The sequence below is a fragment of the Uranotaenia lowii genome, chromosome 2 (genome assembly GCF_029784155.1).
Source record: "Uranotaenia lowii strain MFRU-FL chromosome 2, ASM2978415v1, whole genome shotgun sequence".
Lineage (NCBI taxonomy): Eukaryota > Metazoa > Arthropoda > Insecta > Diptera > Culicidae > Uranotaenia > Uranotaenia lowii.
The window spans coordinates 427626070-427640113 of record NC_073692.1 but is presented as its reverse complement, the minus strand read 5'-3'; the positions used below and the strand labels follow the sequence as shown (position 1 = coordinate 427640113).

At 36.2% G+C, this 14044-nt stretch overlaps 1 protein-coding gene across 1 annotated transcript; it reads left to right on the top strand.

The window, feature by feature from the left end:
* Positions 1-6: 6 nt before the first annotated feature.
* On the top strand, positions 7-9352 carry LOC129748187 (probable E3 ubiquitin-protein ligase bre1). Its single transcript, XM_055742698.1, has 7 exons — positions 7-205; positions 352-463; positions 932-1350; positions 8060-8197; positions 8260-8509; positions 8579-9048; positions 9125-9352. Exons 1-7 carry the CDS (start codon positions 113-115, stop codon positions 9203-9205), a joined length of 1563 nt encoding a protein of 520 aa, XP_055598673.1. The 5' UTR covers positions 7-112; the 3' UTR covers positions 9206-9352.
* The last annotated feature ends 4692 nt before the right edge of the window (positions 9353-14044 follow it).

Genomic DNA, 14044 nt, shown 5'->3' with positions numbered 1-14044 from the left:
CATCGTCTCACCCAACCATCCAGGTGTCTCCGGGGCCGATCCTCTCAATGTGCCCCAGCGTCGCCAGACCTCGAACCGTAAGGCCAAATCAAAGGTCACCAACATACAGCAAATGATAGACCGTAGCCAGGGGGGCACCATTGAAGAACCGGCTGACTTTGACAGCGACTCCGATTGTGATCCCGCCTGGACCCCACAAGATAAAGTATGTCTTTTTGATGATTTGTTGCCCGTTTGATTGAATTTTTTATAAAATTATTGTTGTTTCTGTTTTCTTTGGTTTCGGTTCTATGAATTGTTTGTTTGAACTAAAAAATTATCGCTGTTTTGCTATTGCCGCCCCTTTTGCAGGAGGATGACGATGAAGAACAGGATATGATGGGGCGTAAGAAGAACAAAAAACCTAAAAGTGGCGTAGGAAGTCCACGTAACAAACAGCGACCTCGTTCGAACATTCTTTCAGGTGTGTACCTAGTGTTTAGAGGATGAGATAAATGATTAGTTTATTTAAGGGATACTTTCGAATGTACCACAAATTGGTCGGTAAATTGTGTTGATGTTTCTCATGCTTCGCTGCGTAAACATTTGTGGATCGTCGTTTTGTACCTATTGTTATCTTTTCTTCGAGAATTGATTGAAGAAATCGCAAAAATCAACCATTTCCCATTTATATTTTCATCTTTCGCCGCCATGCATTGCAACCTTCCAATATATTGCTCGCCATAAACAAAAATCAACTCGGATCACTTACTAAACAAAATGTCGCATTGATATTCCCTGGTTCATCAAAAAAAAAACCTCTGGTAATTTTTCAAATTTTATGCATTATAAATCTATTGAAACGCTTTGAATAAAACCGTCCATCTACGCTTCAATGTTTCTATTAACTGTTTCAATTCTATCTAAATGACGTTTAATGCACCTTTTACAGTGGCCGCTGCGGGTGCTGGAATCGCAGATTTCGATTACACCAGTGGAGATGACTCTGGACGAACAGCCCCTTCGAATACCGGCCAAATAATGGCCCAACAACAGCAGCAAACTCAACAGCCAGGAATGCTACAGGCTCAAACAATTCAGCAACAACTTCAACAACAGCAACAACAACTTTTGCAGCAACAGCAACAGCAACAACAGCAGCAGCAACACCAGCAACAGCAAATGTATCAACAACAACAACAACAACAGCAGACTTCAACTAGTCAAATGCAATTTCAATTCCTTCAACAACAACAACAGCAACAGCAGCAGCAACAACAACAGCAACCACAACTGCAGCAGTACAATACCGGATCGATGGTAAACCAGCCGCAGCAACAGCAACAGCAAGGGGCTAATGATGACTTCCAGGTGAGTTGGTTTTGAACATCCTTCGAGGATTTATAGTGGACAATAAAAAGTATTTTGAAGTTTTCATATTTTTCCCAAGTTCATAGATTTTTGTTTGAAACATATGGAAGAAAAGTATCGCAAAGATCTACTGCACAAGAACATTAACTGTTAAACATATTGTAAAAATATTTTCCAAATCCATGTGGGTTGAATACATGAAATGTTTCATAAAAGGAATGGTGGTATGATATGAGAAAAACAAATTAAAATCGACTATAGCTATTATAATACGCCATTCCGAAATTTTCAGAAATCCCTCATTTGAGAAGTCTGTGCTAGAGAAGCTGAGATTAAAAACTGGTTTGTGTCGTAGCTTTTGCCTACCAGTACCAATAATATCGCAAGATTCCGTTATTTTTCTATTTAGTCCTACAAATATTTATGAAAAGCAAAAGCGACTACAATGACAAAAATGAAAAATCGACAATAAATCTAAAATAAGTAAAATTACAAACATTTCGAAAATAACTGATCCGGCTTAAGGACTGTACTCAAAATAAATGAAAAACCTCTTAGGTGAATAACTTTTGAACGCATGAATGAAATTGATTAAATTTAGAATACAGTTATCATGTAACGTAATGTTTAGATGTGTAAATTTTTATGGCAATCTGTCAAATATTTCTTGAAACAGCGTCCAATAAAGAAGTGCATCGACCTTAGTTTCACTTTTCAAAATCACGGTTATTTTGGGTGGCGTTCTCTATATCCACGAGTTGATCTTTCAAAATAACTAAAAAATATCTTTTTGATCGAAGTTATGGCAAGTTTTCTAGATTGCCCTCTTGCAGAAAAACAACATCGTTAAATGTTGGAATACTCTGGAAGAAAAGCAGTCGCGCAACATTAAGCACTTGATATTGAGTTTATGGGATGAATCCTCATTATGATAAAAATTCCCGACGAAATAAATTAAAAAAATAAATACTTTCTATTTTTCTACTTTTTCTCCTAGTTCTTCATCCAGGCGAGACTAATAAACGAAAAATTTCTGGCTGAGAATTAACCTCGTTCTTGCTAAAAACTTCGTTTCGTAGTCCATTTTGTTATTTTTCGAAATTTCAGCCCGCCAAATGAAATTTGGTCGAAAATCCAGGAAAGGCCCATTGATTTTTCATGATCGTGCCCAAAAATGTTGATCGATGGACTTCTTCATTGGAAGCTGTATCAAAAACTGCCTAACCGATTGTCGTCAAATTTTGCTCATTTGAACACAACATTACTACAGCCACAGATCAGACACTACTTCAATCATGACTTGCTGGAAGGTGGAATAATAGACACAATATTTTATGCCGGTCTGGCATTAATGAGCTTTGTACCTGCTGGCATTGTCATCCCAGCGCATCATGATTGCATATGTTTGAAAGTAACCACATAGAACACATTCCTATCCCATCACAAGACAAAAGAGGATAGAAACAACTACCGACCAAGTATAGGCAGCCAGCGAGGATATACTCAGTCAATGCTGTTCGTGTGTTTTTTATGAGTCGATCACCCAGGTGGTAAATCCTTTTTACGGATTGCATTCAAAGGCACGGCAAGCCACCGCGTTTTCCCAGTTTGCTACTATGGGTCCATGCATTCAATTGATGACTCATGATACTATGTAATCCTACACCATAAAGTCCACCTGGCGCCTGTATAATCTGCCAATTGGGAGAAGAGACACATTGCACTCGACAGAAATAAACACGCGGATTAGAAACAACTTTCTTTTTATTACCGATCTCTACAAAAGTTAGTTATTCACTGACTGTACCATCGAGTCATCCGCATTGCTTGGGGATTGGGTAAACGAGCCCATCTCTCGGATTTTTTCTCTCTCGGGTTTTGCTTTAATGGGTTAAGGGATGTTGCCTCTGGCCATAATTCCCATTCGGACCTGCAACGAAGGCTGTACCCATGATGGGAGACCATACTCGCACAAAGCGTTCCACGGCAATCCTCATTTTTCGTGATACTCCAGCAAAGTTCTCCCCCTCTACTGTCACGATTCGCGACTCACGGTGTTGGCAATCCGTTCGCCGCTGCTCGTGACTCGAAGCCCACATTCGGCCTCTTGTCACAATTTGAGGCTTAAGGCCCGGCTCCTCTCCTCGTGATTTCCAGTTCTACGACCCTCTTCGTTTGAATAATTATGGGGCTAATACAGCACTTATTGGTGTAATCAAGACATTCAACTGCTACTCCGAACATTTTGATTTTGAGGTTTCGAGGGATGCATTCCTAAGAAAAATCCTTAAAGCTTTAAGTTTTGTGTAGACAATTGTATTGGTAGTGTCATTAATTTTAATTTTAATTTTTTTTTCATTAGGATCAATATGTGATATGTTGATGTACAAGAAATAAATAATAATAAATAAACTACCACACCGTTCAAAATCTCTTAAAAATGTTTATATTCGATTCCTCCAATTTCCAGTGCAAAAATTTACTCATATTGGCGGAATCGAAATAAAAACATTTGTAAGTTTTAAACACTGAGACCGGTTCAACATTCAGCTTTTAACTACTCCCCATCGATTCTACAATGTTACAAAGCCAATGTGTCGCTTTTTTGAGTTATTGAAAAAATATGATTTTTCATTTTCAACTGAGGTGTACGGTTACTTTAAGCTTATGTGGTTTATCTATAGGTGCGGACAAGACTATCGTTGCACGAGTGTGATAATCAGTTTTTTCAATGTTTTGATTGCTACGTCACAAACGTTCAAGTGCGTCTCGACGTTGAAGACAGTTTTCATACGTACATCATTCCATTGAGCTCGAGCATCGATTGAAAGTTATAATCAGAATGTGCTGAAAGTCGAATCACATGTTCGGTATCCTTCCTTGCAATTGCGATTTGATAATTTTCAAATGATTCAAATGCCATCTTGTACTGTTTGTACATTTTCAGTCATTCAATTACGAAATTCGTTCGAAATTCCGAGACACTGGCACTATAATCTAAATCAAACTATTAGATCTTTCAAATGAACCTGAATACAGTATGTGAAATCTTGATTTGAGTTTCAAATCTGATATGGAATACCTGTAATGTGCTATTTTAAACCTGAGCTCTCAATCGATATGTGATCATAATTTTTGCATACTATATTGGCATCTGACTTTTTTAAATCAACTTTATTATAAATTCACAATAAAATTAAAATCTGAATTTATAAAACAGGACAGAAGCTTTTTATAAAAATGATAAAAAAGATTTTGTTTTCAACTGAAAAAATACTAACGATTCCGAACGGTATTCCTCAAATTCCTCAACATATTCTCCTCTGCCAGCTTTTCCTAGGGACTTTTTACCCATCATTGTTGTTGGTTCCGATTTCAGGATAGGTTTTTCTGGACAACATTTTGAGATCAAACGAATTATTTTAAAGCTGAATCCGTCAAACTACTTCGAGAACCCGAAAATGAATTTGAAATCTTAACAGCATCGAGAATAAATTTTGCATTCACAACACGACGGCATCTCGAAAATTTAGTAACATTCTATCATGGTAACGTCAATAATAAACATTCTGGGACGTTGCCACGGTTTCATTGATGCGTTGAATTTTTGCCACCACGACGGCGTCGTGTTACGTCACAATCGTTCATAAACAACTGTATGGATACAACGAACTAACACTAAAGTTTTTAGTTCACCCCACCTATAGATAAACCACATAGACTTTAAGCAGGCAGTAGAAAATTTCAATCCCCTTTGAAAATTTCCCATTCGAATTCGCATAGAAAAATTCCCATTCCCCTCCCTATCACCAGACGAAGCATGTCCAAACGCCAGAAAGCCAGCCATGTGCGAAAGAGTTTCATTTTTTTCCGAGTACAGTTCTTAAATAACACAACATTACGAAAATGAATAAATGTTCCCAGTATTTGAAAAACTACAAAAATTATAACAATTAGAAGGGTTATAAAAATTACAAAACAAAAACGGACAAAAATAATAAACATACAAAAATTTAAACCTTTTAATGTACAACTTCTCTTTTACATATATACACAGTTGGAAGCCGTAATTTTCATTCTTTTGGAAATTATCACTCATAAGTTGATTGTTTTTAATCGCTTAGTCATTAAAATACGATTTTGGATAAAAACCCAACATTGTTTAGTTATTGAAAGTAAAAGGCTGTTTGTACTTGATAGTGAACAAAGATTTGGTTACAATCAATTACAAATTGGTTCCTAATTTCTAGGAAAAACAACGATTTTCGTAAACCAACTTTAAAAAAAAAAATATTTAATTTGATATGTAAATTTCTTCCATATCTTCTTTTTCTCCCACATTGAGGCTGGAACAAATTTTAATACATACTTATTTTGTCACTCAAAGTTGAAACATTACGAAGGGCAGATAATGAAAAATATTTTGAAATTATGATATAGGACATAATCTTGTGTGTAATAATATGTCTGTTCAATGAAGTCTAGTCGAAACGGGTCGAAACAAGTAGAAATGGATTGACAGTTGATCACCTGTCTCTTTCCAATTGACTTCGACCGATTTCTACCAAGTCGAAACTAATCCTGCTGCCGAGCTGGATTGGTTTCGACTAGTTTCAACTTGCTCCATTGAACAACGACCTGACTAGTTTCGACCAAAACATTGGCTCGTTGAACATCTATCAGTTGACAGAAACCAGTTGAAACCGATTTTTACCAACGATTGAACGAAGCTAATGTTGCATACTTTCTACATACCTAGCTCAAAATAATAAAAAAAAAATTGAGTTATTTTGGAGCGTAAATTTGAAAAAAAAAAATTAAACACATTTCAAAAGTACATGAGCCACTAGAAAAGAAAAAAATCACTTGTCCCTCACTTTCAAGTGTATTTTAAGTGTAAAGAGACAATTTGGTTTTCGGATGTACACCAGACTGCCCCAAATTTGTATGGGAAATTTCAAACTTGTGAAATGACGCTGCAGGATAAAATTGATCCTAGGCCTAATACCAGATCTCATGTTAAATTTGAGCCAAATCGGATCGGATCGGATCACAAGAATTATCACAAATATTTCATCCGAACACTGCATTTCGATTCGGATTAAGATAAAAATGTTATAAAGCTCAAAAAATGACTTTTTTAAGGGTGATATTCATCACTGTTAATGCTGTGTCAAAATGTTCTACGCAGTGCCATGGTGAATATCACCCTTAAAAAAGTTAGCGCATTAATCAGCTTAATAACTTTTTTTATCTTAACTCGAATCGAAATCCAGTCTTCGGATGAAATATTTGTGATAATTAAGGCTTTAAGAAAAACTGTATTTTAAAAAAACCGGCTGAAGGGGACCAAAGTTATTGATGAAAACTGGAGTTCCTCCCGAACAAAATGTCTCCAAATCGCATACAAACTTCAGGCTCGTTGAGCGATCCCTTCCCGTGATCCGATCTGGTGCAAATTTGGCATGAGATCTTGTGCTAGGCCTAGGATCAATTTTTGCCTGCAGCGCATAACTCTTTCAAAGTCGGGTCATTTGGGGCACTCTAATGTACACGGATGAGCAATACACGATACGAAAGATCGAGACGAGACAAGAAAAAGTTACAGTGGGGTGAAGAAAATCTACCGTGGGAGGAAAAAGGTATGAATTGAGGAAGTTGTATTATCTGAAGGGTATGAGTAGCAATATCAAATCTATTAGACATGCAGATGGTTGTGTTTAAGTCTGTTTTGTACTGATTTTAACCTTATTTGATTTGATTTGAAATTCGTTTATTTGGAAGGGTGCCGTGCGCTATACCGATTAAGCACCCTTAACCTTTTAACATTTTAACCTGAAAACAACTTCTTTGTTACATAACTCTTATCTCCGACGGTAGATTTTTTGGCCTCCAAGTGTTTTTCTCGTCTTGTCAAGGTCTTTCGAACAGTGTATTGCACATCTGTGTACAACAGAAAACCAAGTTTCATACATTTCTGCCCAGTCTCTTTTGGGTTCAGTGTAAGATGCCTTATAAACATTGAAATAGTTCGGGCCAAGTTGTGATTAATTTCGGAGACTTTCCAGAATACCGATTTTTGACCAAATATTTTATTCGAAATAACACCAGATCTCAACGTTCTAGGCGTTTTTGAGTCATCTGGCATCGACCATTTTTTCCCCAATTTTATGTACCTTTATCAGATGATTATTGAGGGTCAAAACATCGAAACATTGAGCGCTTTGAGGTGCCCCTTAAACCAAAGGATACCGAAATTCATAGATTTGTATCTCGACAACCACAACACAACACAATTTTCTAAATTAATTTTGTTTGTTTAGGATGTTTTGATTGGTTTTGTTTGAAATAGTTTCGTGTTAAAAATACAAATTAAGAGTTATTTTTGTAAGTGCAGCACAATCACGGAAAGCCAGCTAAGAGATAAACCGCATTTGGTCCGCAATTTGTTAAGCTGAAGTGGTTCACAGTTAAGTTTTTTTTTGTCCAATGAACAAAATGTAAGTTTTTTTATACCGTGAAATGTCTAAAATAAAAAACCTGTGTTAGAGCTTGCAAACAGGCTAAAAACAATAAAACAGCTAGTCTGATCCATCAACAACTTTCAATATCATCACATAAAAAGACATGTGAAAAGATATTTCTTTATAGCCTCACACGATGAAACTCCTCCCAACAACCATTCTCATTTGACTCTTTGTTTTTTTAGACTGGTGATTTCGTTGTAATCAGGTCGGAACTCGTTCAGGACTATCCATCGATCTGGCGAGTTGATGGCAAAACTTTACTCCAGAAGTATGAACCATTCGATCAGAACGGCAAAACGCTCCATCGGAATGTATCAACGGTAAAATATACTGCTTCCTTCTAATAAAAACAAATTTAAGATTTATTTCATTTTCACTCCAGTACGCAGCATGGAATGCCGAGAGCAAAAAGTTGTACGTGAAAATACCCGTACGGTTCCGAGTGCACAATCACATGGAATCCGTGGTAGAGTTTATGCGCAACGAGATGTCCATCGATGACACCGAGCAGTTCCTGGAAAAGTCCATGAACGAAACGAAGATTTATCAGGATGTATTCGAGGTTTACATCCAAACACTGATCTCACAAGCTTTGGATTCCAACTTTTTGAAGGAAATATTCCAGGAGCAAGGTAAAAGATAAATTTTATTCCGAAGAATAAGAAGGAAAGATTTTTTAATATTTCAATCCTGTTTTACAGATGAATACTTCCTCTCAAGGGTGCAGACGATCGACAATCTTACGGACGATCGCAAACGACGGTTGATTCAGATTACTCCGTGGTCGCGAAATATGATAAATTCGATCGCGACATTCCCTGCCTATGACATCATGACCGAGCTCGGCCACACGAACATGAATCATCCGGTGTGTGTGGCCTGCCATCAGCCGGGAATCTCGGTTCGAATCGTCCTGCAGGGACAAACCTACAACGCTGCCACGCTTGCGCCCTGCCAGATTCAGGATCAACGCATCCAGTACGAAAAGAACTTCCTGCTGTGCCGTATTTGCTCGTCACGGTTCGAATTGTTGCACAAGATCTGCCATCAGAAGTACATGATGTTTGTTGAATGCGCCAAGCGTGTCAATCAGCAGATTTCAAACGACTCATCCAAAGCTGCCACCATCATTCTGAACGAATTGCTGGCAGATGAACACTGGCTTACAATGGTAAGAATCCCCGTTAATCATTAATTTCAACCCACCTGCTCAGCTAGACCTTCATACATTCAATTTCTACCCACAGCTTTTCAAGGAAGTTCGAAGCATTTGGGCCGAGATCGAAAATATGGAGCGCCAGTATCGGTTCCAGGTGGCATCGCAATGAGATAGGGGTGAAACTGCAATAAAGGCAAAGTAATATCACTTTATTTTTCCAACGTAGATACCCACTCACACAACAGGTAACTGAAAGTTTAGAGTAAGTGGTTCGTCGGTCGCTTAGTCCTGCGTAGAGTCATCCTAGATGACAAAATCAACCAATCGAACGAATGCAATCTTTTATTTTCCTCTATCCATCGTTGGTCGCTTTGTAGATGGACCTATAAACTCATTGCTAGAGAGCAACAGTTACTCTTATAGAAGATAGAAATTCAGTAACTATACTTTATTCGCAAGAACCATATGAATCAAACTTAACAGAGAAAAAAGAAATAATTTAAGCTACATTAGTATTCTAAAATAGGTGAACATAATACGACGATCATAGCTGTATGCAAGCATCTGCGACTAAATTCGCATCACTATGTAGTTATTGTTTAGCTTTTAGTAATTTCATTCGTAGTTTGTTCGGTTTTTATCATTTTTAAGTGTTGCAACTTGTCCTTGGTTGATCCGGTACTAGGACGAGCAAAATTTTCACACTTCATAACCGGGAAGAAACTTCAAAATCGCTTGATGATCTTAAGTATTTTATCTAAGAAAAAGGAACCAGAGTAAAATGGTTTGTGTACTGTAAAAAATATATATGACATACCTGCAACATACCATAATAAAACATTTGGAAAATATTAATACAAAAACCGTTATAAGGATGTGTGAATTGACACTCAGTTTTGAAGAGAATCCATTCTAACTGATTAGGGTTTTCAGTGGGGTTTCGTTGAAAATGAAAACTGTAGAATTTAAGGTGTTTCCCTCGAAAATTGGTCAAGTTGGTATGTGTTAAAAATCAGAAAACAGACAATCATGTTCAGAAGTCACTCCAGTTCAAACCAGTACAAATGTAGCGTAAGTGTAATGAAACCGGAGGAATTGATAAAACAAAAAAACTGAAGAAATTGATAAAAAAAATATTCTAAGGAATGTTTTCGAAAAAAATGCAACACTTTGTGAACAACTTTTGAATGCATCGATAGAAATTGATGAAATTTTCAGTGTAGCTACCTAGTAATCTAATGTGTACGTGTGCAAAATTTGGTGGCGATCTGTTATGTGGTTTTTGAGATAGCGTCCAATACTGATGTTCATTGACAAAATTTTTTGGGCTGGGTCGAAAAAATCCACAAAAGTGGGGAAACCCAAAAACAGCTGAAAATCAACTGATACTGTTCACATGATAAATCGTTTAAGAATTCTTAGAGGACCCAATAGATCTAAAATTTGAATAAAAGTGAAGTTTATTGATTCCATGAAGTAAGGGGAATGTGAGAGGGTTTTTCAAGCTCAATGCGAAAATATAAATAGAGGAAGTGATAAAAAAAGTCAAGTTTCTCTGACTTGTTCATCTAGCTGACTTATAAATAGGCCTGACTTCATTTCTAAAAGGTGGAAAAGCTGTCCACCGGTAAAACAAAAAAAAATGTGGTGGTCAAATCGTGCGCTAAATATTTGGACTGCTTGTGGGGAGAAATTTTGAAAAATTTCGAAATGGACAGCAAACCGAATTATTTAGCGGTCACCTGGCAGGTTTGCAATCAGAAACTTTTCGTTAGTCTCACCTGTATAAACAAGGAAAAAAATTGAAGAATTTAATGCCTAGCACTCGAGGAGGTTAGCAATCTATGTAAACTGCAAATTACTCAGTCTTTCATAACGGTTGACACGATGAATGGCTCAAAATACATTGAAGACGGCCTCCAAATGCGACCGTTTCTCTGCAAAGCAGTTCAATAGGTCCCACAAAGTTTATACTCTGTTGGTTCAGGATCCATTACGCAAAAACGGTGGTGAAGTGATAAAATGTTAAATATGTTGTTTTTGTGCCGTAGGAGGGCAACCGGCTAAATTTGTTATAACTTCGACCAAATTCAAAATTTTGAGTTATTTTGAAGGTCAAGCTTTAGGAATCAGCCAACGTTATCAAAAATAGCCTTGATTTGAGAAAAAGGTGGTTTATAGTATGCATTAAAGATGGTGCACGTGTTGCCCAAAAATTAAACACGAAAAATTTCTTCATTGGACGCTATCTCAAAACCCTCTTGACAGAACATTACTTCACTGAAAATTTCATCAATTTACATCCATGCATTCAAAAGTTGTTCACAAAACAAAGTGTTGCATTTTATCCGAATACACTCCTTAGCTGAACTGTGATTGAATTTAATATTTCATGTGAGTTTGAATGATAACCGATATCGTTTTTCAGATGTAAACATGGGTGGAATGGATTCAAAATTCAAATTTCGCGAAAAGAGTTGATGGAGAAAGGAAAAACGCGAGGTGTGCTGTATAAAAAGCGTATTAATGAAAGGTTTGACTTTTATTTCAGAATCGTCCGGTCTGGAATCTACAAAGCGAGATCAACAAACGTCAGATCAAACTGCTTTACTAATCAACCAAACCAAATCTCGGAAGTATTTCAAATCTGGAACCGGATCATCAATGAACTTCTGTATCAACAAAATTCCGCATGCACAACCAACAGCAAAATTTCTAAAGCAGTCCGAAATCGAATTATCTCGCAGCAATAAATGAAAAAAGATGGTAAGTACAGTCCTCATTTATATTTCTAGAGCCTGAGTACGGGTCAAAATTTTATGTACAACATTATAAAAGTTTGTCTAATCCTGCAGTTGATTGAAAAAAATATCAATTGATCATGATTATGATTTTTCCTTGAAGACTATTAATCAATGAACGGGATGCATCATCCAACCGGATGAAAAACCTCGAAAAAAAAACTATTAATCAATGAGGAAAAGTGAGTTTGGAAAATGTTTTACGGTATTAACTAGCCCTTTAATCCTTCAATACTATTTTCAAAAATTTAAATTATTAATTCAACATGGAAAGCTAGAAAACGTTGCTGAAAAAATGACACTTTATTCTTTATTGGGAGCTTTTGATTTGGTATTTGAGCAGGAAATGGTGCTCTCAATTTGCTGTTGACACCACATTTTGGTTTCAGTTTGCTGTAGATATTTTCGTCAAAGTTTTCTCGGGAATCTTTCAACAACTCGGCTATTATTTCTGCTTGTTATGATCAAAATGTTGAAGATTTTTAGTAGACACACTGCATCCAAATGTTGATAGTGTTATGTATTTTTCTAAAAAGCAGAACAGTATTCATGGATTTGTTCAAAATGCAATCTTTTAGCCGCTTCTGACCACTCTTTATTATTAAATCTATATTTTGATCGAAGCGTTTTATAAATAATTTGGAATACATATACAGTAGGTTGGCAGCCAAATTGTCATGTCGAATTTCGCAAACCGCCTGTATAAATTTTGGACCAAAATTGATTTAAGAGTGCCTTGAAGCGCTCAAAGTTTCGGTTTATGTTACCCTCAAAAATCACCAAAAAAACGAACGGGAATGACCAAAAGAATTCGGAAAATTTTATTTTAATGCCAAATGACTTAAAAATGCTTGAATCGCCGAGATCTGATTTTTCTTAATGGCATAATTCGGTTTCATTGAAGCATCATTATGTCGAAACATAATACCAAACCAATACCTAGATAAGGCATTGAGACCAGAATGAAAGCATTATTTGGTTTTGTTTTTTACAAGATAACAAAAAAAGGCATCATTAAGGTTACATTTATTAAGATACAATCGGGCTGATTTGGTATCCAATTTTCTGTGATGATAAATCAGATTTATTTAGGTTTTTTAAATTAAATCGAACTGAACACAAACAGCAGAATTGTACGTTAATGGCCTAGTTTGCACATTTTGAGTGTTGACTTTTCAGTGATTGCAAAAATAGAAAATTATTTTGAAAACAGAAATCAATTTTTTTAATTTTTTGAGTTTTAAACTTATACAAACTTGGTATCATTCGGGCAATATTTAATAACAAATTGAGACCAAAATATGGTGAAAAAAATTATGACGATAAAACTTTTCAAATGGAAAAAATAAAATAACGAAGTAATATTATAACCTTCTTTTGAATTAACTTTGTTTGTTTGTGAATGAACTCTAACTGTAGGAATTGAAATACTGTTGAAGATGGAAACTATTTTAACAATAAAAGTAGCCAAAGTCGAACCCAGTCATTCGCTTGATCGGAAAAAAATAACACCAGATAGTGCCCATTTATTAAAATTGTCCAGTGCGATCAATATTTCTTTCTGAATTTATTGAAAAATGTTGGGAAATTGAGGGTAAAAACAGCCGTAGCTCCAGTTTGCAATGCGTGCGGTGGTTCCATTAGCCTTCGTTTGATTCCTCAGAAAAAAACCACACTAGATAAACCTTATTTGGTTTAGAATTGTTAAGTCAGAACTGTCAAGTCAGAAATCACACAAGATAGGTCTCACTTCTCAATCAATTGAAAAAAATAGGGAAATTGAGGGTGAAACGGCCATAACTCCATTTTTCGATGCGTGCGATGCAAACAGCCTTCATTTGATTTCTCGTAAAAAATCACACAAAATAGGTCTGTTTTTTTTTGAAAATGTTCTAGTCCAAGTCAGTGTTTTTCTGGATTGTTTACAAAATATAGGGGAATTAGGAGTTAAAAAGGCACTATATCTCCGTCCGTAAGCTCGTGTCGCGTCTGAAGCTAAGTCCTATCGATTCTCCGGATATTTTCACTAAAGGAAAGTATATTTTCATATATTTGTAGGAGGATAAATATTTAATTTCTTCACGGTTTATACACTTTTTTCCCCATTGTGCAATGGTTTAACTTTTTAAAAAACCAGTCTGCAGCCTCAAAGATCGCTCAAATGTTATAAATAATTTGTTTACTAGAATTTTCGGATATTCTTGGCA

Bases quoted from the DNA above. Each gene is read 5' to 3' on its own strand.
- LOC129748187 (XM_055742698.1), top strand. From the start codon at position 113: ATGATAGACCGTAGCCAGGGGGGCACCATTGAAGAACCGGCTGACTTT. The intron at 464-931 runs GTGTGTACCTAG...CACCTTTTACAG, and splicing joins TCGTTCGAACATTCTTTCAG to TGGCCGCTGCGGGTGCTGGA. The intron at 8,510-8,578 runs GTAAAAGATAAA...CCTGTTTTACAG, and splicing joins GGAAATATTCCAGGAGCAAG to ATGAATACTTCCTCTCAAGG.